Here is a 27,878-nt window from a genome sequence, read left to right as displayed (position 1 = left end):
CACTTGCCATTACAGTAACCCTCTGTGGAGGCAAACCGAACTGGACAGCATTTCTTTGGTCAAGAAGAAACCTGACAGAAACTTGACTGTCGAGATTTTGACTCGAGCAGCCTTAGGCTCAGGTGCCAAGTTTCTAATACCCCCTCTTAAGATCTTCTTGCCCCTCAACCTCTTGGTTCTTATGCACTTGTAAAATCATAATCTCACTGCTTTTTAAGAAGGGAATACAAAACACCATAGAAGGAGGGAAATCCAGATACAATGTTTCAAAAATAAGGCAGAAGTGTTTCTTTCTGGAGGAAAAAAAATAATTAAAATCCTTTTAGGTGCTTTTACACACTACAAAGAAACAAAAAGACAATCACATCCTCTGTATCATTCCTTACAGGTCAGTTAAAACCAGAGTATCCTACAGCAATAATAAGAACAGAGGTCTCTTTGTGAATTTTTACTGATTTACTCTGCAAAAAACAACACTGATTATGGTGTGGTTTTTATTTAATATGACAGCTTTCTAATATTCCTAAGCATAAAGGACCATCTCTCCTGCAATTTTTTGGTTAAATTCAAAGGAGTGAATTTTTCAGTATTCAATACTTCTTTAAGACAAGTTTTGTAATCTTTTCATATACCCTTTTTACACCACTTTAACAATTTTCCTGACAAAGAGAAATCACCAAGTATTTCCCATCATGACCAACTCGTGAATACCAGTGAACCCTAAAATTCCAAAATCACGGACTTAGTTGCGGCCAGATCACAAGTCTAATTATCTTACATTAAGCATGGATGATTAAGAAGACTGTGTATATGAGTGGAAAATCTGAAGATGTATTTCAGCACCTGACTTAAAGCAGTTATGATATGGAAACACTGTCAAAAGATTACTTTCATGCTATCTTAGCAGAAGTACAGCAGACAGATCAGCACACGGGCTTACCATCTTCACCGACCACTGCCCAGTTCATTTGAAAACAGAAAGAAACGGGAAATTACTCACATGCAACGACCAGTTACGAAAATGATTAATGCCTAAAAAATGTATCTTTAAAATATTACTTAAGGATTAAAAATTTATAAAAAATACATTTTACTACAAGCACAAGAAAAGCAAAATACAATAATCCAAAATGCACTCCTGCTTTAAGAATTACTGATTAAAAAATTACTAGGTGATAATGAGTAGTTTAACTTAAGAAATTCTAATACACAACTTCTTTGAATTACTTTTGAATTTCAGTGCTTTGAATAATAATTCTAAGGAGTAGGAGAAGAAACAAACACACAGCCAACATTGCACAAAGTAGCAGAATTTGATGATGATGAAGGACTGGTCAGCCATATGCAAATAATTTGTTAATTATAGCTAGCAATCCACTACCATCACTTTTACAAATATGATTTTTACAATGTATTTACATTATTATCACAGTAGAACTACAATAAACAAAGATCTTTTTCAAGTTTAGAAATTAGTAATTTTACTTTCTGAAAATAGCATCTGGGTCATTGCTGCTATCCTAGAAATGCTTTAGTCCTGATAAAAATAGAGATATTTAGAGTAAAGACTTTTTATCCTTAGAGGAAGCAAATAAAACAGGGGATGCCAGGTGTCATATCTTGGGTTTAACATTCACTGCATTTTGAAGATCTACCATGCTTTCAATGAATTTGGATAATTTCCAAAACACCAAGCAACTTAGAAGATATGTATCTCCGACATCATTTATGACCCTCAGCAACTGGTAACGCTGTTGATTGGGGCACACACACAAAATCAGAGTTTCTGGCAATGAGGAAAGTAAAGCATCTTCACAAATGATACTTCAGAAGAAACACCCAAGTCAAACAGTCCCGAGATGTGAAATGGCTATAGAATAAACTTCTTTTTCCCTTTAGAAAGAGTCTTCCAAGAAAACACAAGTAAGGTTTACGCATCACTTGACAGTGCATCTATTTATGTATCAAGTGGCATTGAGCGAAGACCTATCATAAGCACTAACACTATCTGGAAACATTAAGATTTCAAAGGATAATAAGCAGCAAGTAACAGCAGTGCTAATAAAGCAAGTTATACTTGCTTATACTTAAAGCCTTTTTCCAATAACCTGTTCTACAGCTACTGTTTGCTGCTTTCGCTATACATCGTGATAGGGAAACCCAATGCATGAAGAACAGAATGAGGGCAGTCTGGGTTTGTGATCTCCAGTGCCTTGAGTGAAATCTTGTTCAGGGCACGTTGAAGAAAATAAGCAGTATGCCTACTGTCTGGTATGTGCCAACTCATAAATCTCAATAGAAGCAGAAGTGAATTAAATACCATACGGTCATTCTGCATGTCAATACCACTTGGACATCATTTTACAGCGACAAAACTGTGGAAAACAGCATCAGGTACTAGCAACTATTAAGCACTGAATCAAGGTATATTATAAAGATAAGACTGATCAATGAAATTCAACTATCTATTACATTACAGTACACATTTAAGTTGAAAAGGCACTCGATATGTGATAATGTGATGTCTGTTAAAATGCTTACAAGGAATTTAAAAATATATAAAAATTAAATGTTCACCCTGAAGATTTACAGACATTAACTATTTGATATGGTGGGATACTCAAGTTAAGACTTGTAGGATACTAGTGATCCTGCTAATTCTACAGAATACTAAGAGGTTCTAGAACTACTGATACTACAAGGTGTTGATTTGTGAGCCAGTAGTCAATACATTTAGTGATCAACAAAAAGGGGGTGTAATCAAGACCCGTGCCATTTCAACAACTATCTAATCCAGTTAGCTCCTCACTGAGTACAAAAGAAGGAACATTATCTTCACGACCAGAACAAATTATAAGTGACTCAGAAGGGGAAAGGAGGAACTGTCCTCCATAAATACTTAGAGGATCACAAGAATTTTCTAAAAAACAGTGCTGGTAGAAAGGGTATTTCCAAGATATCTCGGGGCCTGCAATAAGATGTCACAACATGACTTAAAGATGAAGAAAATAAGTTTTAAGTGTAACTTATTATATTTCAGAATGACAGCAAAGGAGCCTCTAAATCATAACTTTACTGCAATATAACATGGTTGTACTTTGATCTCCACGTTATGTCAACAGTAGTCAACCATTCTTGATGCACTAAGACAGCACGTCAATATTGTTTTCAAATACTGGAATTATATATAATCAAATGCATCCAATTATCTCATCATTTGGATCAATAAATATCATAAAACGTACATAAACTGGGCAGCCTATGCTTCACTGACATAACAGGAAAATGCCAGTACATTTATCACCAGTACTACAAATATTGCAAGAAAACCACTTAACATTCCCTTTTATTGTCTTCTAAACAAATTCTATTTGCAGAATATGCCACCATAAATTAGTAAAAGAATTGATAAATCTCAGAAGGTGGCATTTGGTAGTAATTTTTCAATAATTTTACCCGAAAGAACCTTGGACAAACAAAGACAATTTATTAATCAGAAAATGCATTAACATTGTCATGTTTCAAAAGATCAGTACTTCCAAATCTGCAAGCACCATATGCTATAGCATTGGATGTACAAAAGAAATGAAATTTTCCCCTCCTTAGTTCAGTGTTTCATGATCAACTACTATTATTTCAATTAAAAGTCCGCAAGTAAGACATCTGATCTGTCTGATATTTTCTGTGGTGACTATAAACCCAATGATAAATTACTGCAAAGGTATGTTACATGATGGTAGGAAAACATTTGTGAATGTGAACAAGAATGAAGAAAGGTATCAAACACATGCTGAGCACCCTCTTTATAACACCTTTCTTTTAGGCACAAGAATCTGGAATGCAATAAAGCGTACTTCTATTTTATTTTATTTTTAACCTGCTGGTAGCTTCCGTACAATTTGAAACAAAGTATCCTAACAGTAACCTTAGAGCTGAAGTGTTCCTTTTAACCAAGTAAGCCTTATAATGAGGGTGAAGAGCATTAGAAAAGCCACATCACAAACACACTGTTCATAGCCCATCATGCATTTCAACTTGTTATCAAACTTACCCCTCTTTTGAGGCTTCTGAAAGAAGGAATTCTGGGCTTCCCTGTTTTTATGTCACTCATGCAATAATGCACTGGTTCAATGGAGAATATGGGATACTGGGACCCATTAGGAGTACTGGATGTGTATAAACTAGTAGGGGTTAGGGGTGGGGATTGTGGCTAATGTGGAAATAAAGAAAGCAATAAATAAGCCAAATGTTCAAAGTGAATTTAAAATGAAAATTCTATCTTACAAAAATAAAATTTCCATCCAACACAGAAACAGCTTGTAACGTTCCAGACATATTTACACTATAACTGTATTGGTTTTAAAACGTTTCTGTTGTGAATTAATCTTCAGAGTTACAGGTTGGTGCAGAGAATGAAGGAATATTCAAAAAAGCTTTAGACTCAACACTTCCACAAGATCCCAAAGCTGCCCGTCTCTTTCCTTAGAACAGGAAGTTCTGCTTTTCCCAGCTTTAGTCACAGCCACTCTGGAAGCCTGTGCGCTCCTGCTCACCGCTTCTTCCTACATTTTAATGTACCCTATAGAAGTGTTAGGTACATCTATGGAAAATGACTAAAGCAAAAAGTACACTCAATCTCTGTAGTCAAGCTGGACCGACTCAACAGGTGTGTGGAATTCTTAATCAGTATCACCACGAGAACTTCCTCCACTTTCTTCCTCCCCCTTTTTCAAATTACTTCTCCCATTTTTTGTCTCTCATACCACTGCTGCTTTTTCCCAGTTTGAGTTTTCTGTACTATTTCTTCTGCTGCACAACTCATTCCCTTTCCAAAAGACTTTTAAAGTGCATATCTCGAAGTCAAGACCAGCCATAGTTTCAGCTAAATGAAGACCCAAAGGCCACCATGAATACTCCAGCTACAATAAATCAGCATATTTTTATATTAGCTAATTTAAGAATATATTTTAAAACCTGTAAATAGTATTTGGAATAAAATGTGTATCTCCTGGTAAGTATTTTGCTCCTAGCTGCTGTTTTGTAGAGCAACTCCCTATCCTCCCCCAAAACAGAGAAAAAACAGGACATAATCTTCTATTTCCTTCAGATCCTTAAGGAAGAGAAGCATGTAGTACATATACACATCTGTATATCTGTGATTCCATACAGGAAACAGTAAGGCAGACCTGCTGAATGCTACATACAAAGTGAACGAACTGGGGAGAAGAAAGAGTAGGGAAATTGTGGTAAGAAAGTATATGGAAAGCCCTGTCAGCTTTCTTCAGCTGTCAGAAGGCATTTCTTGTAACGACAGTAAATGCCCGTGTCCAGATTGAAAACCAATGCAGATTTTCATAGCCTCCCTCTCCAAAATTCTCAGAAAGGTGTCTTGTCACACTGGTAATCATATTCTCATTTCAGAACAGGCTGAATCTCACCCACCTCTGCAGCCAAATGCAATAAATATGTTAATGCATTAATGCATTTAAACTATTATCGATCATTAATTATACTACATGAAGAGTAAACAATAGGTTTTCAGTTTAACACACAGCTGCAGTTACATAATACACTGAGGAGGGAATAAAGAATCAGCTATATCCTTTCTTTCGGTAAAGATCTGCTTTCTTGGAATACCATCAAATGGAAAATAAATCCTACCACGAACAAGCTCTGAGAATAGTCTCCTATAATAAATGGCAGAAACAGACTTTAAGCATTAAAATAACCTCACTGAAATTTGTAGGAATCATTAAAATGATTCACTGATATGCTCCAATACTAAATAAAGATCTAGCATAAATTTAAATATGTATATGCTTCAATATTCATTTATATAGCTACTGCATGTATTGATAATCTTTTTTTGTTGATCCATAAAGGCATGTTGCACAGAAAGTGTTAATTGAAACCCATATAATAATACAAAAGAAAGGAGTAATTTCTCTGCTTTTTGAGCATAAGAATATTTTTACCTATTTCATGGTAATATTTCTTCTAGAACATTTACCTGTATGGAGTTTCAACAGCATGTTTTATCAATGAGGTATTAAAATTTTAATGTTTTCAGACAAATCTGAGAAGTTTTCAAAACTAGCAGCAGGTATAATAAAAATCTATACAACAGTCCTATATATAAACATCTACGGAATGTGACATTTAGAAGGGGGTTGCTTTTTGTAGTATGAAAGAGTTCTGAAGTCTGTCTGATTCCAAAACATACTCCCCCGTCCCCTTATTTTTACATTTACAATTAACACCTTTTTTATGCAATTGCAGAAAATCTTTACAGAAACTTAGAAACGTTACAGAAATGGGAAGGTACTTTTATCAAATAACTATTAAAAACATTCCCAAACACAAATCACTAGAAGAAAAATTAGAACAATTCCCCCAGCGAGAACTTGATTTTTAATATGGTAAGTATTCAGCCCTACTCAAACCTTCAGATCTCCTTACACGTATTTTAAAAGACAGTGGCAGGCAAGGGGAAGGTTATTTAAAAATAAATAAATTGCTGCTTCCATGCACTCTAGATCTTCACATTTGAATTTTCCGAAAAGTGATTTCTTAATTGTTACCTTTGGCTTCTTTCCAAATAGCCACAGCTTTCCTTTAGCCTTGCCCACTGTAGTTTTTGAATCAATTCTCATTCCTTCCTGCTTTGGTGTACTGATGGTTCCATCAGAGATGGTTCTGTAAATATTCTGACTGTAATCTTCAAATGGAAAATCTCCAGGAGGTTCAAAACCAGATTTGAAGCAGTCTATCACTAGTTGAGAGTCCTAAACATAAGACATTAAGGAGTTTAAAAAGCAAAACAAGCAAACCCACCAAGAACTGGAGAGAGAAAAACACGGAGACATAAATTTTTCCTTTAATTGCAGAGATGCACAGATAGGAAAGTGTGAGAGAGCTCAAAATGTATCCTTTTGGATAGATCAAGTTAAGACAAAGTATGTTCTTTTTTTCTCAGCAGTGTTACCATGAGCGTGAATCACAGCATATCCTGCTATTCAGAATCCAGCCAATACTGCCCAAGGGTTATCACAAATTTAAAACAGAACGTGCTTTAGGGCCAAACCTACTACCCCACCTTCTAATCCTTCAACATTAGCACTGAAATGAAGATAATACTAAGAGACCAGATGTAGTAAGATATTTTAGGGAAGAGCCCGTATTAGGACTAAGGAAGAAGTGCCACGAGCTGCAATCAAACAGGACACAATGATACCTTGTTAACTGGACACCCTTTATATAATTAAATGCTACATACTGGAGAAAATACCAACCATGGTGGTATTCTAGGATGTTCTGGGATAACCAAAACAATGTGTCCAAAATCACATACAGTGAGAAAGTGCCAAAGATCTTCCGATCACAAAAAGCAATAAAACAGGGAAAGAACAGACACCAAAACTGGAAGTGACCCTTAAGGCTAAAACTGAAGGCACAACACTTTTCAAGCAGACAAGTATTTGACAACAGAAAGATAAATGTACAGGGTAAGTCCGTCTTTCCCCTCTCCACAGCTCCTGTATCAGTTAAATTGCTCATGCACATTAAAGAAGTCACTCAATTCTACTTACTCTATGTTCATCAACTGATTTTGCTGCAAGGATCATCCCTTCTAGACATTTAGAGATAATCGGAATAACCTTGCGCTCAGAGTCAGCAAAGCCTTTGTAACATTCACTGAGTTTGATAGTCCTTCTTTCATCCATTTCTTGAAGTTGCTGCAAGCACAAAGTAAGATAAAATAAAGCTTTTCTTTGCAGATTTTTTTTCCCCCCAGTCCTGATGTATGCAGTTACTGTGGTCACCACAGTGTAGTACAGAATTTCTGTGCCTTCCCAGAATTTTTATTTGCTTAACAAAACAGAACTTAATTAAGTTAAAAAAAAATCAAGTCCTTTCAGACATAGACTTAAGATGCCCAGAACAGTAGTTACCAAGAGTTGACACTCTTTGGTTTTTAAAAATGATGTAAAGGACTGGACTTTCCTTATTCTTTTTTTAAAGCACGTGTACAGTGTATACAGCCACCTACTTAGTTTAAAATACTTGTTTCATGCAAAAATGAAAACTACAGTAAAGAAATTCTACTGATTTCTTCATCTCCTCACTCTCTCCTTCTAGTTCCAAGTAATTTCTCTCTGGTGATAAATCTCTCTATCTTGCTTTTATTTTTCTACTTTCCAATAAATACCAATGATTAAAAAAATATTAAAAAATTAGCAATATTTATATGCTGTTTAGACATGCTCTCTGATTTGAAATACAAACCATTTCCTTTAGAAGTGTGCAAGAAAATAAAGAAAAGAATACCATTACATAAGATTTGTAATACAAGTCCACTGGAACACAACAAAAAGAACAAATTAAAGAGAAATACTATTAAGATAATAGCGCTGGACCTTTCACCTAATTGAAGGTGGGGGGGGAAAAAACCAAAAGAAAACAAAAAGCAATAGTACATACATCAATAGGTTATCAAAAACAGGGTAAGAAATTGGATCTTTCCCGTATCTACTCTAACAAAGGCAGATGTCTCAAACAGCATCCAATTTCCTCTCTCTGAAACACAGCAACAAGCTAGTCATGCTAAATCCCTCTCTCAAGGTTTTCCCATAGAACATTACCAAATACTTGCAAGGAAATAATAAAAATGTAGTCCCCAAGAGAAAGCAGGACTAGGCCTTCCTGCTCTTACTGGAGATTTCAAAAAACGTAAGTAATATCTTACAAAGATAATGGATTTTAACCCTAGAGAAATAAAGGCAATAAACCAAAACTCTGGTCCAAGCTACAAACAAACATGATTCAAGTCTTCCTCTTGGGAGTTGACTGCAATTCCTCCACCAGTCTGCTAATGTCAGATCTACTGTAGTGCTGCTTAACAGTTAAAATATTAGAGAATTCTTTATTAAGCCCAGGCAATTTTTTTCCTGTGAATCCTAGACCTTCTAATAAATGTTTTTAAAAAACATGAACTCCCTTGTGCTTCTGGTAAATACCAAGCATTCTTAAGTTGGTACACCTTCAAATAAAGTCAGTATTTTTACTTTCCATTTCCTCACTCCATGTCTCAGAATCAGTTTCTACTGTCACTGTATTCTCCCAGATGGCTGAACATACATGCCAAAACATTTCTAAAATTTCCCTCACTGATGCCCCCCAACTATTTTATTTTAAACTAGTTTTGCAAAATCTCTGTTTTTGAAAGAATCTTAAAAAAAACCCCACTTAAATAGTTACACGAAACACCTTGAGAAATCCCCTTTTTAGATGCAAAGTATTAATCTACTCTGACCTTTAACTTTCTTTATTATTTTATATAGCAATATTGATGAAGCAATGACCAACTGGGGTGGGGGTAAGTACTTCTGTCTCCAGTCCACCCATTTTATACCTGTACATGAGATACATTAAACCACAGTCACCATTAGCTGTATGCTTTCCTTCATCTCAGCCAGAGTCAAAGCATTCACACACACAAACATCAAGAGAACTAGTGATCAAACATAATTAGAATGTTTGTTTTAAATGTTTACTCTCACCCAGATGTCTCAAATGTGCATTTTGCCATACTTCTTCAGCAATATTTAAACATAGATTCTATAAAATATAAAATCTTCATAGAAGATGCAACAGAATATTTTCATTACAAGTCTAAACATCATTACTGTAAGCAGTCAATCTCATGACAAAACACAGGTTGTATCAAGATTATGCTAATTTCTTGATAAAATTATCCACTAAAATCCCAAAAGTAAAGTTTCAAATTTTAAAATCTACTTCTCCCTTAAAAGAAGGTAAGACCTACTTTCTCTGTTAATTATTTTACCTTATAAATCTGAGGAATGACAATGTAGTAGTGTTTGTGCTGTTCTCCATTAAAATTCTGTAGTTGTGCAGCATATTCATTTTTGTTTTCATCAGCCATATGCGTGCGCAGGTTTAACTGTTGCTTAGCCTAGTGGGAAAGTGTTATCAGTTCAAACATGTCTTGTGCTTTTCAATGCCACACAGCATAATTTTAATTCATTTTACCAACTGTGCAAAAACACTCATCACAAGTCACCAAAACTGACAGCCTTATAACTGAAATAAAAAGAATGTGAGACTTCATATATACTGACAGCCTACAGACCTAATTTGTTATATGCTGAGAGCGCAATGACCATTTTAGGTCCCTTAGCCACATGGCTTTTTAAATGCATACCCTAAAAAACACAGAAGTGACTGACCAAGATACCAAATACCAGGAAGCCTGCCTGTTTACAGAAGTCATCGCCTCAACAGCATCATCTTGAGACTAATGAAGTGTACTCCCTCTCTGTGCTGTCTTGTCTTTGATTTTGCACATAATAAGCAGGCATATTTTATGCGCTCAAAGAACGTAGTTCCAGTACTAATGATAAACATGCAAATAAAATGTTTTTCACCACAGAGAGAGTAAAGAAAGAAATGTCACCACTCTTACCTTCTCAACATCAGCCTTTGTCGCATTAGTGTCGTTGTCCAGTCTTTCGTAGCTTTGCTGTGCCTTCTCTGCCTCTCTGCATTCTCTCTCAAATTTCTTTTTGCTCTACAAAAGCCACAAACTTAATGCTTCAACAACCACTATCCCCTTTTGGTTTTGTACAGTAATTTTGAATTCTAAATATCAAAGCTTCCATTTAAATATCTTAAATTCAGTAAGTACCTTTAAGTAAATACATTGTTCTCGCAGCAACCAAGCCTCAAAAATTTTCAACTTTTCTATTTAAAACTTATTTCCTTGAAGTACCAGCAAGGAAACAACTGCAATTATGCTACAAAATATCAGATATTACAAAGACCTGCAGTTAATTGTAAATGGACAAGTCCACTTTCTAGCCTGACTTCAACAACCTAAAAGTTAAGGTAGAAAACTTAAACCTGGATTTGTATGAGTAAAATTTTCAAGTTCCCTTCTTCGGTGATCAATTTTAATTGAATAAATTAAACTAAATTTTGAAGGTAGTCTGAAGGATCTATCTACATCATACCCATTCATTATCACCAGTATTCATATCAACTGGTGTAGATGAAAGCAGCAGACAACAGTATTCAATTGATGTTCAATATATCCAGCTGTTGTCAAGACAACCGCTGTAGGAAAAACAGTTGCAGCTCCAGAAGTTAGCAGCTCTAGAGACAAACTGGCAACAGAGATGCGTGAGCACTGCTCTCCTGCTTCAGTGCAAAGTCACGCAGTTGAGGTTAACGTGACCCTTAAAGGCTGTATGCATTTAGAAGACTGACTTTGCACTCAAGTAAATACAGCGCACAAGACACAACTGATTGTTTCAGGTGAACTCTGGGAATTACCTTGGTGAAGGGTGACAGCATCTAAAACTACCACATTTGCTCCTACTCTGGTCCTCTGACCATGAATTAAACTCTTTGACATGACAATGAAGCAAGACATTGCTTATCTGGGTCCACAACAACAGAATAGAAATTCACCTCTCAGGTATGCTTCACAGTAATCTGGATCAAAGATATAACACATTTCTAAGACACTAAACCAGTAGAATATCAGAACGCACCTTGAATATGCTTGGTTGAACTATATATTTTCTCATCCTTAAAAGCACGTCTCTCAAGAAAGAGGAGCTTATAATCTGTTCTAGAGAAATTCACTTCCTGAATTTCTCTGTTAAAAAGTAATTCTACCTCCTGAAAGCATAATGGTATCCTTGAATAGACCTTACCTAACAAACTCAAGTCAAATACAGTGACTTAAGATTTCATCTTCGTGCAAATAAATTGTCATTAGTAATTACTCTCTAAAGAAAAAGTATCCCGCGGAGAAGCAACCGAAGTCTGTACCCATGTTAAAAACGGATACCTTTATGCTGGATAAAAGCACTCAAACTTATGCGCTGTTTACAGGAGAGTTATTTTAAACGGGGAACTACAAATGCATTGAGCTGTACTTTGGACGTTACTAAGTCTGATTTGGAAATTCAGGAATATAGCTAAACGTTACAGTCCAAGCAAACAAGGTGAGACAGTTCCATTTACAGACTATATTATTAGGTTTGATAGGACCCCCCACAAACTCACATTATCCATCTGTTTCCAGCACATGTCCAGATATTGTTGAGCCTTTCGCCCTTCCTGAAGATGCTGAAAACACCACAAATAAGTTTAATTTACCTGTCTTTTTAGTACTATTACCATTAGTTAGTCCCTTTTCTAGTTGACACACTATGATGTGCAGTATCTCCCACAAGTTACCAGTATTTGGAAGACATTACTAATCACGTAAGAACAGAACCACAGATGAAAATTACACCGGCAAAAAAAAAAATCACTAGTAAGCACTGTCTCCCAGATCTTAATTTTTAAGTTTAATAACTGTAGTAAACCAGTACATAAAAATATAGAATAACTTTAAATATGTTTTACAAATGTATTACAAAACCTATTTATTGCCAAGTTCATTAAATTGGGTAAACAAATATATCGATTCATTAAAAGACATATCCATTTTGATATCCTATTATCAAATAAAAATATATAGAAATTACCATTTTTCTCTCAGTTTTTAGATCATGAGAATATCTCATCAATTCTCCATACACTCTGTGTCCCATTTCTTCTGCAACTACTTCTCGTTGTCCTGCATAGTCATTCAACTCATTAAGGATGTTAAAAAAGGCAATACACGAAGTAAACCTGACAGAGAGCACACACACACACAGACATACATAGACAAAAAGTGAGACAGTTTTTTTTAAACGGACTTCTTTCAGTACAGTCTGTACTCCTGATTAAATAAAAAACCAATCATACATATTTTACAATAAACCTTATCTTAATGCTAATTGAATTATAGTAGCAAGTTGGGAAAGCCTACATTAAGCCTAGGATGGACTATACGTTGCAATGTCTCTTCAAATACATTTTATAAGAATATGGATTTTTGTGGATGGAAAAGAAAGAAGAAGAATACTACCTGGAAAGCCCTGTAGTATAGTGGTATCTCCTAAGCTGCCAACTGAGAGGCCTGAGCTTGGGAACGGATACATACGTCCCTAGGCTCGGAGGCTGAACTTGCTGCAGAGATGATGTGCTTGGTAGTCTTGAGGGTGGAACATGCCAATCATACCACTCATATGCATCCCGATGGATGATCTACAGAACAAGTTTGCTATCAGCTCTGGAGACAGCTGCCTGTTTGCCTGCCCACCTCCTGGCTGGAAGTAAGGTGCCACTATGGCTGGCACTAAAAAGGGGGGAAGAGGAGGGGCAAAGGGTAGAAAGTGTGTGTGGAAGGGAAGAAAGGAAAAAAAAAAAAAACAGGCACCACATTAAAATATACATCTTTCTCTCTTTTAACTGTGGAATACTGCCATCTCCATAGGCTTGGCTCTGGGGAATTCAAATGCCACTCTAGCACTAGAAATCCCATTCCCTGTGGTCCAGGACCTTTAAATAGTCAAAAGAGCTAGAGGAAATCCTAGTGTGAATTCTCAGGCACTCTGTGCACAGCATGTGCTCTGGCTGCAACCTGAAACTTGCCCACTTTCTTTCCTTTGTAGCAGTTATCCCTAAAGAAAAAAAGTATTGTGTTTTTCTAAATAAATAAAAAAATGGCTATGGACATGGACAGCAAAATAAACACCTCTTTGATAAATAATCATAAAGTTGTTTAGCAGAAATTGCTCCTCCACAGTTAGACATTTGCTTATTTTGTCTCCGGAGTCAAAGCAAGCCAGCAGTTTAAGAGCTCTTCTTGCCAAAAACATGACAATTTTGTGTACACTCAAGTCTCAGTATACAAATGTATAGCTACATTTGTATTGCCACACAAACGCACTGAAAAACTCCACTAAACTAAGCAAAAAGCCACAGCCTAAGGACACATAATTGCATTTCTATAAAAAAATAATACTAGACTGTACATAGAATACTAAACTTCTGCTTTCAAACTTTCAGCTAGCTAAAGATTAATTTGGAATGGAGCAAGCACAACCTGCCATGTTTACTACTTTAAAATACTAACAGAACTAAACTCAGGTTTCGTGCTTAAGAATTACAGCAGAACTATATGAAGCCAAGCAGAATTCTTTTCATGTCTTAGCCAATTAAATACTTTATCTTAAAAAAAGAAAAAAAAAAAATTCCATGAAAGACAGAGTATACTGTAGTCCTCGTTTCTTATACGAAGAACTTGAAATGCACATTTTTACCTGGGTTCCTCATCTTTGGGTGAACGTTTAGGACAGTACTTCTTAACCAGGTTTCTATTAAGGAAGAATGACAAAAGATGGTATTTTAGAGTCTCTTCTGAGAAGACATACATATTGAAAACTGCATGAACAAAGTACTTCTTTTTAATGACTTCAAGGAACAAATCTGTTCCCTCTGTCATCTTATAAGGGTCCTTTAGATAACACAAGGCAGAAATCTATGGCATATTGAAGGTTAATTTGACCTAGAACAATTAAGTATTTTAAAACCTCTATTGCACAGTGACTAGACATAAAATGTTATTTATTTAGCATCCTTTTCACACATGCAAAAGGCGGCTTGTAAAAAAATATCCAATGTTTGATCACCGTGTAACATATAGATAATGCACACTGTATGCTATACCCATGAGCACAGAACTCCATGACTGAATTAAGCTTTCAGTGTAAATTCAGGTTGAAGGTTTTAACCACAGTATCTCCAGATCTTCAATATGGATATTTCCAGAATGGAAGCAGCAACATCTCTTTCCAGCAAAGTCGTTACATTTTGCCCTACCACCAGTATTGTAAATATCAGATTTTTAGAAACCAAGATATTCTAAAAGACAGTCCATGGGACCAGCACTTTACACAGTGTCACAGTCCAATTTCTGAGAACACTGATAGAACGCATTTGCTTATCATACAATGCAGGAACAGCGCCTTAAGAAATATACAAACCACATCACCTACTCTACCCTAGAGCATAAATAACACACACATACACTGCTTACACAAACAACTGCAAAATATTTGCAGTCACATATATTGCTACAAATATCCCAAATCCTGTGATGAACGTGAAATGAAGCCACACAATTTACAGACAGGAGGGATAACAGGAAAGAATGTCCAGTGATTTTTCAAATTCTTATCTTCCTGTACCTTTGTTTTAAACTTCTGAGTACACGTTTTTCCAGCGTAACATTCTGCATTGACTTTCAGTATTGTTTTTCTGGCAGCAATGACGTCTCTTAAAATTCTTGAAATTCAAAAGGATACATGGTGTCAGTCTTGGAAAAAAAAATAAATCCATAATTTCCTTCTAATTTTTAGTAGCTGGATGTTGATACTTTCAATTGGTCGCATTTTTTATTCTAGTGATTTTCAAAATTGTCAGGTTTTTCCATGAAACAGAAAAACTACTACAGTTCCTTTCCCTGTGTTTGTCATTTTACAGCAAATAAAGAATCTTTTTTTGTACAAAAGAAAAACAGGTAAGACTTTTCTCAAATTGTTTACACTCAACCTTTGTGCTTTTTGAGGTAAAAAAAGCAAAACATCTCAGTTGCTGTGTTTTAAAAGCAGCAAACAGTTAAAGAGAGTTCTACAACTCAAATTAAATAGACTAGTATTTAAATACCAATGCCCACCCTCACAGAAATTCTCCTATTTTCCAAACATTAGAACTACTTCATCAAAATCTTGCTAGTAATATTTAAACTGTGGACCAGATGTGTTGTGACATCTCTCATTTAAACTATTGAAGTAACATTTCAAAGTGTGAATTAACATCTCAGCAGAAAATAATGCATGTCAATTATTTGCTTTACAAGCCACAAATAGAAGCAACACCATGCTGGCAATTTTGTTCCCCACATACATCTCTAAATAATCATACCTTCCATTCAAGGAAAAAAAAACCCACCGAACAACAAACCAAGTGCACACAACCGAATCATTTTGTTCAAGAGACAGTGTTTGCCTTGAGCTTGTCAGGGAAGACTTCAGGAGGAGTGTTGGTGAGGTGGGCCTGGGTTATGCAAACAATGCCTCTGTTTTTTAACTAGTACGAAATAGACTTCATTCAAACTTTCTGTATTGTGTAAAGGGATGATACTTTGTAATGAAACTATTTTACTCATCCACCCAAAGATGAAATTAAGTATAAAGCAATGCAAACCTAGCAGAGCTGCTTTAACAGTTGTCTTTTAATTGGCCTCTGGATATATTTCTTCCATCTATCTGTCCACTAGTAATTGAGACAACTTGCTGTTGACTTCTTAGACTAATTATTAATATCGCTCAAACCAGTTTCCCCAAAGGCAGCAAGGTGGACTATATAAAGCAATCTACACCCCCAAAGCTACAGAAAAAACAAGGAGGAATAAGAGAAGATTCTATGAAAAAAAATCTTGCATGCATGTTTTGTATCTCATCACCACTGTCCATGTGTAACTTCAGTTGTTACCAACTATCAACTACCTTATCATTAAAACAAGGGTGCTTTCATCTAAAATAACCTTGTGCAGCTTCTCAAATCAATTTATTTGGAAGTCGTATTATCTCTATGGTACAAGGGTACAAGTAGTGAAACTATGTTCAGTCATGAAGTATATACCAAAATATGAGCAGGGAGTCAGTGTGGAAACAGCAAGCTTAGACCCTTTGTCTCTTTCCATACCCTCAGAGACTACATCCAGAAAGAACAACCCTGATAAGATAGTCAAGTCCTTTTAATATCAGCATGTACTTAAAAACCAGAATAAACACTGACTTTTAAAAAAAAAAAAAAACCTACAAATTTTATAAGAACTTACTCATCGAAGTTAAAACAAGAATCTCTTTTCACTATCCCCAGAATCCACTGCCTGTTGTGACATTCTACTTGGTAGGGATTAAATGCAGGCATTTTGCTTGGAAAATGCATAAACTCAAGTAAAAGAAAAAAAAAAAGATTAATCTTCTTTGCTAAGTGACTTTCCCATGTTTTCATTTCCTTTGCATTTATGCTTTGCTCCTCAGTGCTTATCGATGAATGGGGAAACTCCTAAAATTTACCTTATTATTCAGAAGGTGAAATGCATAACAAGCATACAATGCTGTAGCTAAGCAACCACACACCAGCCTTTGCAAGGGAAGATTTTCAGAGGTGTTAAAAATGAGAAGAGACATCACTTACTAAAATCATACAGTTTAAAGTGGCAGGAGAGAAGGGTCAGAAATATATATTATTTACTATTGTGCTGACTTTTGTTTTAATTTCATTTTTTAATGCAACTGTTTACTATTTCTAGGAAGACAAAAATATTATATAATCCTTTCTTCTAATAAAAGTCAGTTTCATTAGTCAATCTTGTCTACCTTAGGATCACAGGAACATACAGTTTTGAGACACTGTGTGATCAGGATTTAAGATTCAATAACAGCACAAGGTACTACAAAGTCAGTAAAGACGAAATAACAAGCAAATGCAGAACTTAAAGTTCAAAGTAAAAGCCAGTGCTCACACGAACAATGAAGCCTAAATGGCTTTTCCAAAAAGTGAATACCAACACTTAGAAAAAACAGAAAAATTAGATTTAAATTTTTGAAAAAACACAGGTTGACAAGCAGCTAGTATGAGTGTGGATCCAAAGAGTGAAGCATTCTTTCAAAGAGGAGCCAGTTGACACTTCAAGGGGGCATAACATTCTTTAACATTTTTATCTAAATGCGCGTCTAATCTTCAGGATCCCAATATGGATCTGGACTAGTTCAGAAGAAAACTGCAGACGTAATTGCAGACCATCAGAACTGAATCAAATCTACAGGATAAATTCCTCTATACTTCCTTAGAAAAGTGTAGATTGATGACACTTTAATCCTCTCTGGAAGTACAATTTAGATGACTTCTACCACACGCTGTCTGACAGCCATCTGGAAGGAGATTTCATACAGGACCAAGCACACGTTGCTCCTGTAATTTTATCGACCTCTCTTCTCAGTATAAATTAGTCTCAGGTCAACACCAGTGAGATACCAGCCTGGACTATAGTACTGATCTTCAAAAGAAGTACGTCACTCACATAGAAGTTTCAAAAAGCATCCTAGTTAATAATTTAAAATTATTTATAGCCACGTACATAAAACACCTACATAAAATTTTAAAGACACTTGTGCAAAAATTGTGTTTATCGACTCAAAACTAAGTTTTCCTCAATCAATTAATACAGAACGTAAAGAAGAGCAGCAGCAGCAGCATGGTAGCATTTGTATTAAGGTAACAGCTCAGGTACTGTGGCATCTGCTTATACTAAACCTCTACAGCCTCTACACCACATTGCAAACTAGCCCAGGAACAAACTTTGCAGTCTGCTTTCATAAGTTACTAGAAATGCTATAAGTAGTTAAAGGCTTTTCATATTTCTATGTAAAGTAATACTTTCAAATAGGGTTCTGATGGCTTCAGTGATTGCATATGAATATTATGGACTGGGTGAAAACAATGAGAATGAACTGTATTTAGTAACATGTTATCAGAAAAAGTTTAAACTGAAGAGATGAATCTTAAAAAATTGTAACATGGAATTTGAGTTTACAAAGCTGAATATCCTTGGAACCACTAAGACTTCATGCTTTGGCTTGCAGAACCACCACTACAAAAAAACCTGCCACATCCATATTTTGATAATAATCAACAGCGTAAATTCTCAGCTGCAATCAAAGGAAGAGATATTTGAGAAATGGAAACATATGGTGATAATCTGTGTCCCCAGCTTCACATCTGAGCGTACACCCATTTTAAATGTTTCCAAGATCCCAAAATTTGGTAACTAGTCTCAATTTGACTAGACATATGCATGTATTAATATTGTTAGTTAGAAAAAAAACCACTTATATACAATAGTACGTAGAAAAACATTTGCTTAGATTAACTATACATCTCCAGAAACCACAATGTACAATTTTAAAGGGAAACACTCAAATAGTTCAAGAACAATCATCGCTATTTTCTTTAAACTGACGATAGAAAAGTTGACCAAATTCAGAAATCTTATTCTGCATGGTAGTTTCATCTATAACTGCAGGTGCAACTTGTATTACTACCTAACATCACAGGAATTAGAACACCTCTGTCTTCTCAAGTGTCATAATGCTTCAGACAGAACAAGAAGGGAGTGAACCTCCAGAATTATTTTGTGTGTGATGTGGAAGTAAACAAAATGGACATTCACCTCGCCCCTTTTAAGCAACAATGCTGATCAAAAACAGCATCTGAGAATTCAATTACAAAATTCAGCCAAGAGCCCAGTAATTCGGCACATACTGAATCTATTTTTTTTGGTCAAATTATATAATAGAAACAAATTAAACAGGCATATAATTAAAAGGAAACCTGTTCATCTACAATGTATATTGCAATGTTTGTCCTGATTCACATCCTTGTAACTCAGTAACAGCTTGTAATAACCTTCACAATCCTTGGGGTACCACAATAGGTTAGTTGAGACCTAAGCTACACAAAGCTTAAGATTTTCCCTTCAAGTTAGGTCAAAAAAAAAGAAATTACAGTTGCTTTTTTTCAGAACGAAATATATTGCACACACAGAGAAGACAAGCTCTCTTAACAGTTTTTTTTTTCTTCGTAGACATTTGAGGATTCCTTCTTAGTTTCAAGAACTACCTATCAAAGAAGAATGACTTGCAACCTAAAACCAGTATTTGGACAGGATTCTCACGAGTTATCATTTCTGGAATTACTCAGCGATCATAACCTGCAATAACCGCATACAGTAACAATATAGTGAGTTCACTCAGACAGTTCCTCACAAGCTGTACATGCATCACTTGTCATCTCCTAAAAGACTCAAAACAGCTGTTGCACCTGCGAAAGTCTCATCACCACGTTGCGTCAGTATACAAAAAAAATTCTTCAAAATACAAGGGTATACATAAAGTGAACATGAATTTCTGCCAGGACACAGACTCCAATTTGTGAAAACTGTTATGAAAAATTCACTCAAGTTTTCATCCTTGGATTTAAGTCTGAGAGAATAAGATGCATCAACAATCTCAACAGAATGTTCATGGCCCACACTGAAACCAAGACAGAAAAAAAATATCACCATACATCACTAGCATTATCTCCCTCATTAAACTTGTTTTTCCTTGGTCTCCCATCCAAGTACTAACAGAGTCAAAGAACTACCAAGAGGTAACCACTCACCGTACTTTTTATGTATCTACTAAAAAAGGGCATAAATCTCAGCAATAAAGTTTACTATGAAGAGATTCTCAACACTATATTTTTCAGATTGTATTTTGTTACAAAAGGAAAAACAATGTTAAACTAGAAATTTCTATCAGAGATATTAACATTTATCTCACAGGCCATATGCTGCCAGCATTAAAATTCACCAGAACCATAGTCCACCCCCAAGACCTTCTCTCTCAAAACGTCTCAGGAGCAAACTGCAGGGTGGCTAACTCTTCTGAAAATTTTGCTTGATCTCAATCTCCCGTAGGGCCTCACGGGTGTTTCACATGGTTAAAAACAGTGAGTGTCCTCAAGAGCAATGATGGCTGAAATCAAGTTGTTATCACAAGACAGTTCACTACTAATAATCAATTCTCCTCCAAGGAATACACAGGCAAGAATACTGAAGAGTAGCTTTATGAACTGGTCTACTGGCAGAAAATCAGTCACCCTCTCGTGTGTGTGCTGTCCAGACCCTCGTTGGCAGCAGGCAGAAGTGCACACATGCACCGTACGCCGTGTGGGCAGCAAGACCTGTAAAACTGTCATACTTACTCCACATGGACAGTCAGTCCAGTCATCTGACAGAAGAGGTACTTGACATAACTCTTTCATTTTTGAAAGACACTTTGAGAAAAAGTTTTACCCAAAAGGGTAAAATGCTGAACAGAGAAGATTTCCTATTTTTTATTCAAATCCTGAAGCAATAATGTGGTGTCTCATCTTGCTAGCTGTGGAATGAACCTTTAAATAAAATTAAGCAAAATGGCATTTGTTCATACGATTTAAGGAAAAGGTCGGGATAGATCTGTGCAAATAAAACACATTTCCATTTTTAAACAGACAATTGAAAACAAATCAGAACTGGGCTGTGAACTGGTGCTGTGCATGCTTCAAACTTTCCTTTACCTACTGAAGTTCTTCTATGCCAGCTTTGGAAAAGTAGTATTTATTTCCTTCCTTTTAAGAAAAAAATTCCTTCAGTAAAGTAATGGGGTATTATGTTAGGTGAATATACACAACTGGATCAAAAGCAGCTGATAAAGAAATAAAAAAGGAAATGAGCAGCCTAGACAGAGAACATCCATACCCTCAGCTGTGAATCTCATTACTGCATTTACGAAGAAGGATTCCTCGGTTCTGTATCTGGTGGCAAGTGACAAGACGATGGAAGACACCACAGGAGAGAAGCTGCTATCAGTTTCAGCCTGACAAGGGCTGGGCAGCAGCTTCAGCTGAATCCCCAAAGAAATTCAAGACAGCAAAGATTATGGTGAAGGCCAAGCTCACAGAAGTGTCTTATTTTAAATCTTGTTCTTCAAGCACTGTGTGCACCTTTTAGTATAAATCAATCCGACTTTATTCTGAAGAGCATGCTTCTCTGACATCTCACTGCTGCTACTCTTCTTGTATGATCTTTGTACGATCCCTGAGGAGAAATTCCTAGTGGACCTAACAGATGCTTCACTTGGCACCAATAAAAAGTAAACAGGAAAGGTAAGACAAAGGGTGGTTGGGTTCCAGTCTCACCCAAAGGGACAAGACCAGCTACAGAAAGGGCACACTTTAAGGATACTGCCTCCTCAAGCTCTGCTCAATGATTTCAGTAAGATTTCTTAACACAGTGTAGCGCAGCTCTTACCAATTCAACATGAGAAATGAGTTAGTAGCAGAGGCTTGAAGCTGGTTGAACACACACAAAAATGTAGATATGGGTAATGTAATTTGCAACAAACGTGCTGATAGTCAGTGGAAAAAAATATTACTATGGTTTTGTTTAATTTTGAATCTTAAATTTTAAGTCTTAAAACCTTTTTAGTTCAAAGATTTGAAGGGTGGGTGGGAAGAGAGGGAGGAAAGAAAGCAAAAACAAGCACGCAAGCGCACGCTCAAAGGTAATTTTCTGGTAAAGAAAAAGTTATCTGTCAGGAAAAGAACTAGTGATCTAATTAATTCTGTAAATGAAAATGGCCATTAATCACAACATTACATACCTTCCCATCATCTGATACAATGGTTTTAAGTAACTATTAAGATTCTTTTAAAAAGAAAAAGAAAAAAAATCCTTACCTCAGTTGTTTTGCATAGTTTTGCTCAATTTCTATCCTTTCTTTTACAAATTTTGCATATTTCTCCAAGAAGTCAATGCCCCACTGCGTATGCTTGTCCAAGTTATCAAACTGATCCTTTAAAAACAAAAGGAAACAAAATACCCAGAATTAGTTAAGAATCACACCAGCACCAGAAACAACATATAATTAATTTATGAGTTGTGCTGTAACGGAACGCTTACTACTTGAATAGAAGTTATTTAAGTTATAAATCAGTCACATGTCTGTGTGTGCATATATAGATATATATACACATCAGCCATACACCAGAACAGTAAGCTGTATGTGCAGGCACAGATCTACCGCTTTCTGTAAAAACAGCTCTAAATATTTGCATTTTAAGTTGTATGCAGTCCTTGATTACTTTCATAATGCAAATATGTCTTTTTTTCCCCCTAAAAATCTTTTCATTCAAAAGTGGATCTTTTCCACTTAGGTAACGAAGACATAACCAAAGATCAGTACTAGTTAGTAAGAGACTGTTCAACAAGTGAGATGCGTTTGGCAGTTTTAAAACACAAGAAGTTGTAATTTCATTGGATAAAAAAAAAATAAAAAATTACTTCCAACTCTTGCATTTACCCACTGAAAGAAAAATAATACAAATTACAGCTGCGTGACAAAGTTGGGTGTAGTCTGCATATGAAAAACATTTATTAAAGCAAATCTATATACACAGCTCACCATCAGCTCTAGCAAGAGATTGCAAAGAAAGCAAACCTGTCCTTAGCCATTAAGAAAGTTACAGCACAGCAAAGGCACAAACCAAAGAGAAACAGTCAAAAATAAACCACACTTTCAAAAAAAGTTGGGGAATTTTTAATACATTAAATTATCTTCAAAGCTTATCTTTCACTGTACTCTGTACTGATCAACAGGTGGAGGATACACTAATTAGGACAAGTTGAAAATCCAAAAACCAAGTGTAACTATGGCGGGGTTAGGGCTCAGACAGGAATGAATGAAGGTACAAAATACAGCCTAGCAAGTATTTTTAGTCTCGCTCGTACTTGTATTTTATGCTAAAAAATTTGCCACAGAGCAAAAATGGAAAATTTTCAGCTTATGACTTGGTAATCCAAAGAGACAAGCAACTGCAACATCAAAGGTTGTGTCCTGTATGTGCTGTATCCAAATACACTTCACGGTAAATTAAGAAAATACAAAGCAGAAAAGGAAAAAGAAAGAAAAAGAAGCTAAAGAAAGCACTTAAAGGCAAAGTTTATTTAACTTACACACACAAAAAAAAATAATGAGAGGTGTTTATCAGAAGCTGTGTCTTGCAGATTCAGTAACTTGCCTGAACCTAACAAATCATGTGGACCTTTAATATTAGCAATTTAAGTTCAATTTCAACATGCAGTAGGATGATCTGAAGTTAAATCGAGAAATCCCATAAAATGCTGCAGAGCTTAAGACTTGAGGAAAATGTCTTCACTTCAACACAACTACATACAACCGACAAGAACAAGAAAAAAGAATGTAATGGGATTAAGGTTGCTCTCAAATCTTGCCTTTCGGCGCTCAGTATCCTACAGCATGGACTAACAACCATGGCTGTTAGTGCCTTAAACACATCGATCCAACGGCATGCGATCGCTACCAACCAAAAGGACCCATCCTATTCCACTACCAGCAGTGTGCTCCTGCCTCTGCATTGCTCTATCCACCAAAAACGCAACCACTTTCCCTGATCTGTTTCACCAGAGAACCATATAAACAGCCAAGAGACAGGAGATGCACTAAAGACAAGATTTTAATGTATTTGGGAAACTGTGATCTGTATCTCATATTGTTCTGATGCACCCACTTTACACCAACTGGACGTTTCCACATTAAATATCTTTTGTCAAATGAAGTGACTTTCCTGCTACTGTTTTTAGAAAAGCTGTTTGTGTGTGAGAAGAGGGAGACGGTTACCATACTTCAGTGTCACACCACGGTTGCATGTATGCATAAAAATACATCATCAATCTCAGGAAGCATTTTTTTTTACATTCCACTTTTTTATGCAATTACTCTGACAACGTTAACCTGGCATCCAAAAGAAGTTTCCAAAAGGTGCTTTTGGCATATAGCCAACATCCAATACCATTAAGAACTGACTTCCTTCAGTGAACAGTAGAACAAAGCCTTTGCTGTCCTACTTAGGCTCTTTAGTCCACAAAGCTCTCATTTGCTGCTAAGGTTTCATTAGCATTACAGACACCTCATTACTTATGTTTCCGAACATGTAACCAGAGAGGATGGCTTTCCAAGTATTTTGTTCAAACAAAAAAGGACTCTACTGGTCAAACCTAATTCTCTGATACTAATAGGCAATTGGAATGGAAAGATGTGAGTACGTTTGACATGCTGTTCTCCCCTCATGCTTTACCAGAAGCATTTAATCACTGACCAAGTGCCAAAAACTCTTCCTTTCCTCAATTCCTCCTCTTCATCTGATTCTAGAAACAGCATGCTCTGTGCAAAGACAGCTTTGTAGGACTATCTCACAGCCCCTCAAGGGAAGAAGGAATTTGTTTCCTCCCTGTATGAGGAACATGCATAGAACATACACAGAACAACCTGAACGGAGTAAATCCCGTGTAAGAAAACAATTAAAACCCATTATCTACCCTCACTACCCTGCGGACCTTTACATTAGTCCAGCTCCTCCACTATTATTGACATCTACGAAACTACTCATGGATGCATTAACGATCTCCAAGATGAGGAATGGAAATCCTAATTTAGTGGGCAATTAGGCTACATTTAGCGGAATTATAAAAAAAATAGTAGTACATTCCCACTCTCTGGAAGACTGAGACAGCTTCACAACATCATTTTGTTCACTGCCATTTTTTGGTCAGCAATTATATTATGCACTTTTTTAGAATAAAGCAGAGAGTGTGAAGGACAAAAAAAATAGTACTTTCAAGAAGTACCAAAGCATTTTTTGAAAACTGGCTTATGAATGACCAAAGTTGGAAGCCTAAAAAAATAAATATCGACAGATGATTTGTAGATTTGTATTCAAAATAAAAACACTATAATAAACTCTCACATAAACATTGATTCTTTGGATTGATTTGGACATACTGACGATGCCTCTTAAGTTCTCTATAAGTCACGTGTGTACTGTAGAACAGAGTTCTCAATTAACAGATAAAGAAAATATATTAAGCAAACACATGAGCTTCACAGTTTTTCATCTCTATAAACAATAAACCACTGAATCAAAGTCCACTGTCACAAAAATCACCTTATACTACTCAATAACGACACTGAGCTAAATGAGCAAAACATAAGGGCAACATCAATTAATAAGCAGAAAGGAATGGCCTTTTCAGAGAGGCCTCTAGAGGCAAGTCACAAATTTACTCGTGGTCCTTTCAACTTCTCTCCAGAAGCATCCATGTTTGAGCTCTGGGCCTCAATTAAGCAAAGAGTTTTCTTTTTATCCAGGAACACAAGCAGAAACTATTCCACACTGCTACAAAGGAAATCAAATTAATGCACTGAGATACAAGCCAAACCAAGCAATATCTTGAAGGGGGGGGGGGCACAAAACCCAGGCAGTACTATACAGAGGAGAAAATGAACCAAATAGTTACAATAAAATTCAAGCCTGGAATTTCAAAATAGATGTATCCATGTATTAATTTGGCTGGCTCCTTTATAAGAAATGCGAAAACTGCATGAACTAAGGATCGTCGAAAGGCAATTAAAAAAAAAAAAGCACATCCTATAATATCTATCTTCTATCTTGATAGCAAAGTATGTTCTCAACAATATTTCAAGGCAAATACATATTGCTGTTTGTCTAGTAACTCCCCACACCTCTTAGCAGCTGAGCAGTCAATTTTTGTAAAAAGCTTTATTAAAACTGCAACTGACTATTATTAAACTGATTGATGTCAGCTAATGGATGGTGACCGTAAGTAGAAACTGCCCACTCAAAAGCTGGAATCTAGTCCAAAGTCTCTGCATTATAAACAAACAAATCTGACACTTCACAAAAAGGTTGTCGTGGGTCAATATAGAATATTCCAAAAAGAAATGTTACCTCCCTAAATTCTACTTCAAGAATATTTACTGGAACCACAGATCAATGTTACGCATACTTCAGGTATGCAATTCTAAATTTATCAGGTTTTTGCAGATACCAGGAAGCTTTACAATAATAGCAGCTGAATCATCAAGCAAGGAGCCAAGCTGAATCAAATCTGCACCAAAGACAAAACAGCCTTTCAATTTGCCCTCCCCCTCTTACAGACACCTGTTTTTTCCCCAAACAAGCCTCAAGACCCAATAAAAAGAAAAACATGGAGGAACTCTTCAAAGGGATAAGGAGTGGAAGGAATACTACAGCATAAATACCAAACCTTTAGTCTTCCTACAGCTACCAGTAGGTAGTCCAGACGCTGGTTTATACGGGAGTTTCAAATAAAAGGCATTAAACCAGACTCAGATTTTTAAAGGGTTAATGTTCCCAGCTTTCATCAACTTCAGAAAGCATTTCTACTTACATTAAAAGCTAGGACTGTGCTATCACATTCTGAAAAAAAAACCAAACAGCTGTTTTACTAAATGATTCTTTTACAATAAACTCTAGTTTACTGCATCAACATCGACTTGCTGATTAGTCTCCATTTCACTGACCTCCATTTCGATATCTCCAGACAACACAGTTGAAAGCCTTAAGAATCATATTGAACATAAAACTGTATCACCTTACAAGTTTAAGCAACCTATCTCAATTAATTACTATAATTAATTAAATCTGCAATATCTTCCCCAGTGCATTTGTGGATAGAAACGTACTTTATTACCAGTTTAGGAAAAGCAACAAATTACTTAACCACACAACTACTAGTCCACAGCAATCCAACTGAGAAAATGTGGCTGATTATGTAACTCAGCATTGATCACTGCAGTTCTTGTTTACTCAATTAAAGCCCATGAGGGTTTCTCAAATGAACCTGAATTATGGATAAATTTCAATGATAGGTTAAATTCTGCATAATGTCCTTCCTTCCTGCAGAACACAAGAAGACCCAACTCTATTCAAGAACGTAAATATTTTAAATTACAAAATATTATACAGCAATTACTTCACATCTCAAGATTTTATCACTCTTCTGAAATATCTGGTGTTTCTATGAAACATTGTGCACCTTGCTTTTTTCTTAAAATAAAGATGAAGGACTTGAATTAAGTTCAAATGATTCAACATTTTACATGAATGAGATTACTTCAGGTAAATTTATTTATTTTTTTAAAAAAACTTGCAGTGTTTGTGCAAAGAACTGCTTGATGTGCTACACTAAAAATTACGGAAACATAATCAGACATAAATATATTAATGAGAACTTACCAGTATACTATACCTTTCCCTATTTGTCTTCAGGATAAATCAGATTATAAAATTGTATTTTAATTAGAGTGTGTTACACTAATCTACTTCTGACAATACATTTCAGTTGTTCTGATCTCTGAAACCTCTTCAGTGCCTAATTGTTTGTGTTTTCTATTTTTGTATCTATCTTTATGCAT

General features: G+C 35.8%; 1 protein-coding gene across 1 annotated transcript in view; it reads right to left on the bottom strand.

Moving 5' to 3' along the window:
* FNBP1L (formin binding protein 1-like) overlaps window positions 1-26,990 on the bottom strand; it is a 32,217-nt gene extending 5,227 nt beyond the window's left edge. Inside the window, exons 1-9 of the mRNA XM_009884900.1 lie at window positions 26,943-26,990; window positions 22,300-22,415; window positions 14,229-14,282; window positions 12,564-12,711; window positions 12,097-12,159; window positions 10,487-10,591; window positions 9,848-9,976; window positions 7,590-7,736; window positions 6,582-6,785 (exon numbers count right to left, since the gene is read on the bottom strand). Of these exons, the coding sequence (XP_009883202.1) occupies window positions 6,582-6,785; window positions 7,590-7,736; window positions 9,848-9,976; window positions 10,487-10,591; window positions 12,097-12,159; window positions 12,564-12,711; window positions 14,229-14,282; window positions 22,300-22,415; window positions 26,943-26,990 (1,014 nt within the window). The remainder of the gene's footprint in view (window positions 1-6,581; window positions 6,786-7,589; window positions 7,737-9,847; window positions 9,977-10,486; window positions 10,592-12,096; window positions 12,160-12,563; window positions 12,712-14,228; window positions 14,283-22,299; window positions 22,416-26,942) is intronic.
* Between the last annotated feature and the right edge of the window lie 888 nt (window positions 26,991-27,878).

This window comes from Charadrius vociferus, unplaced genomic scaffold (genome assembly GCF_000708025.1).
Source record: "Charadrius vociferus isolate BGI_N301 unplaced genomic scaffold, ASM70802v2 scaffold163, whole genome shotgun sequence".
In the NCBI taxonomy this organism is placed as follows: domain Eukaryota; kingdom Metazoa; phylum Chordata; class Aves; order Charadriiformes; family Charadriidae; genus Charadrius; species Charadrius vociferus.
Note: the sequence above shows the minus strand (reverse complement) of the source record. Positions and strands in the feature narration are given on the sequence as shown.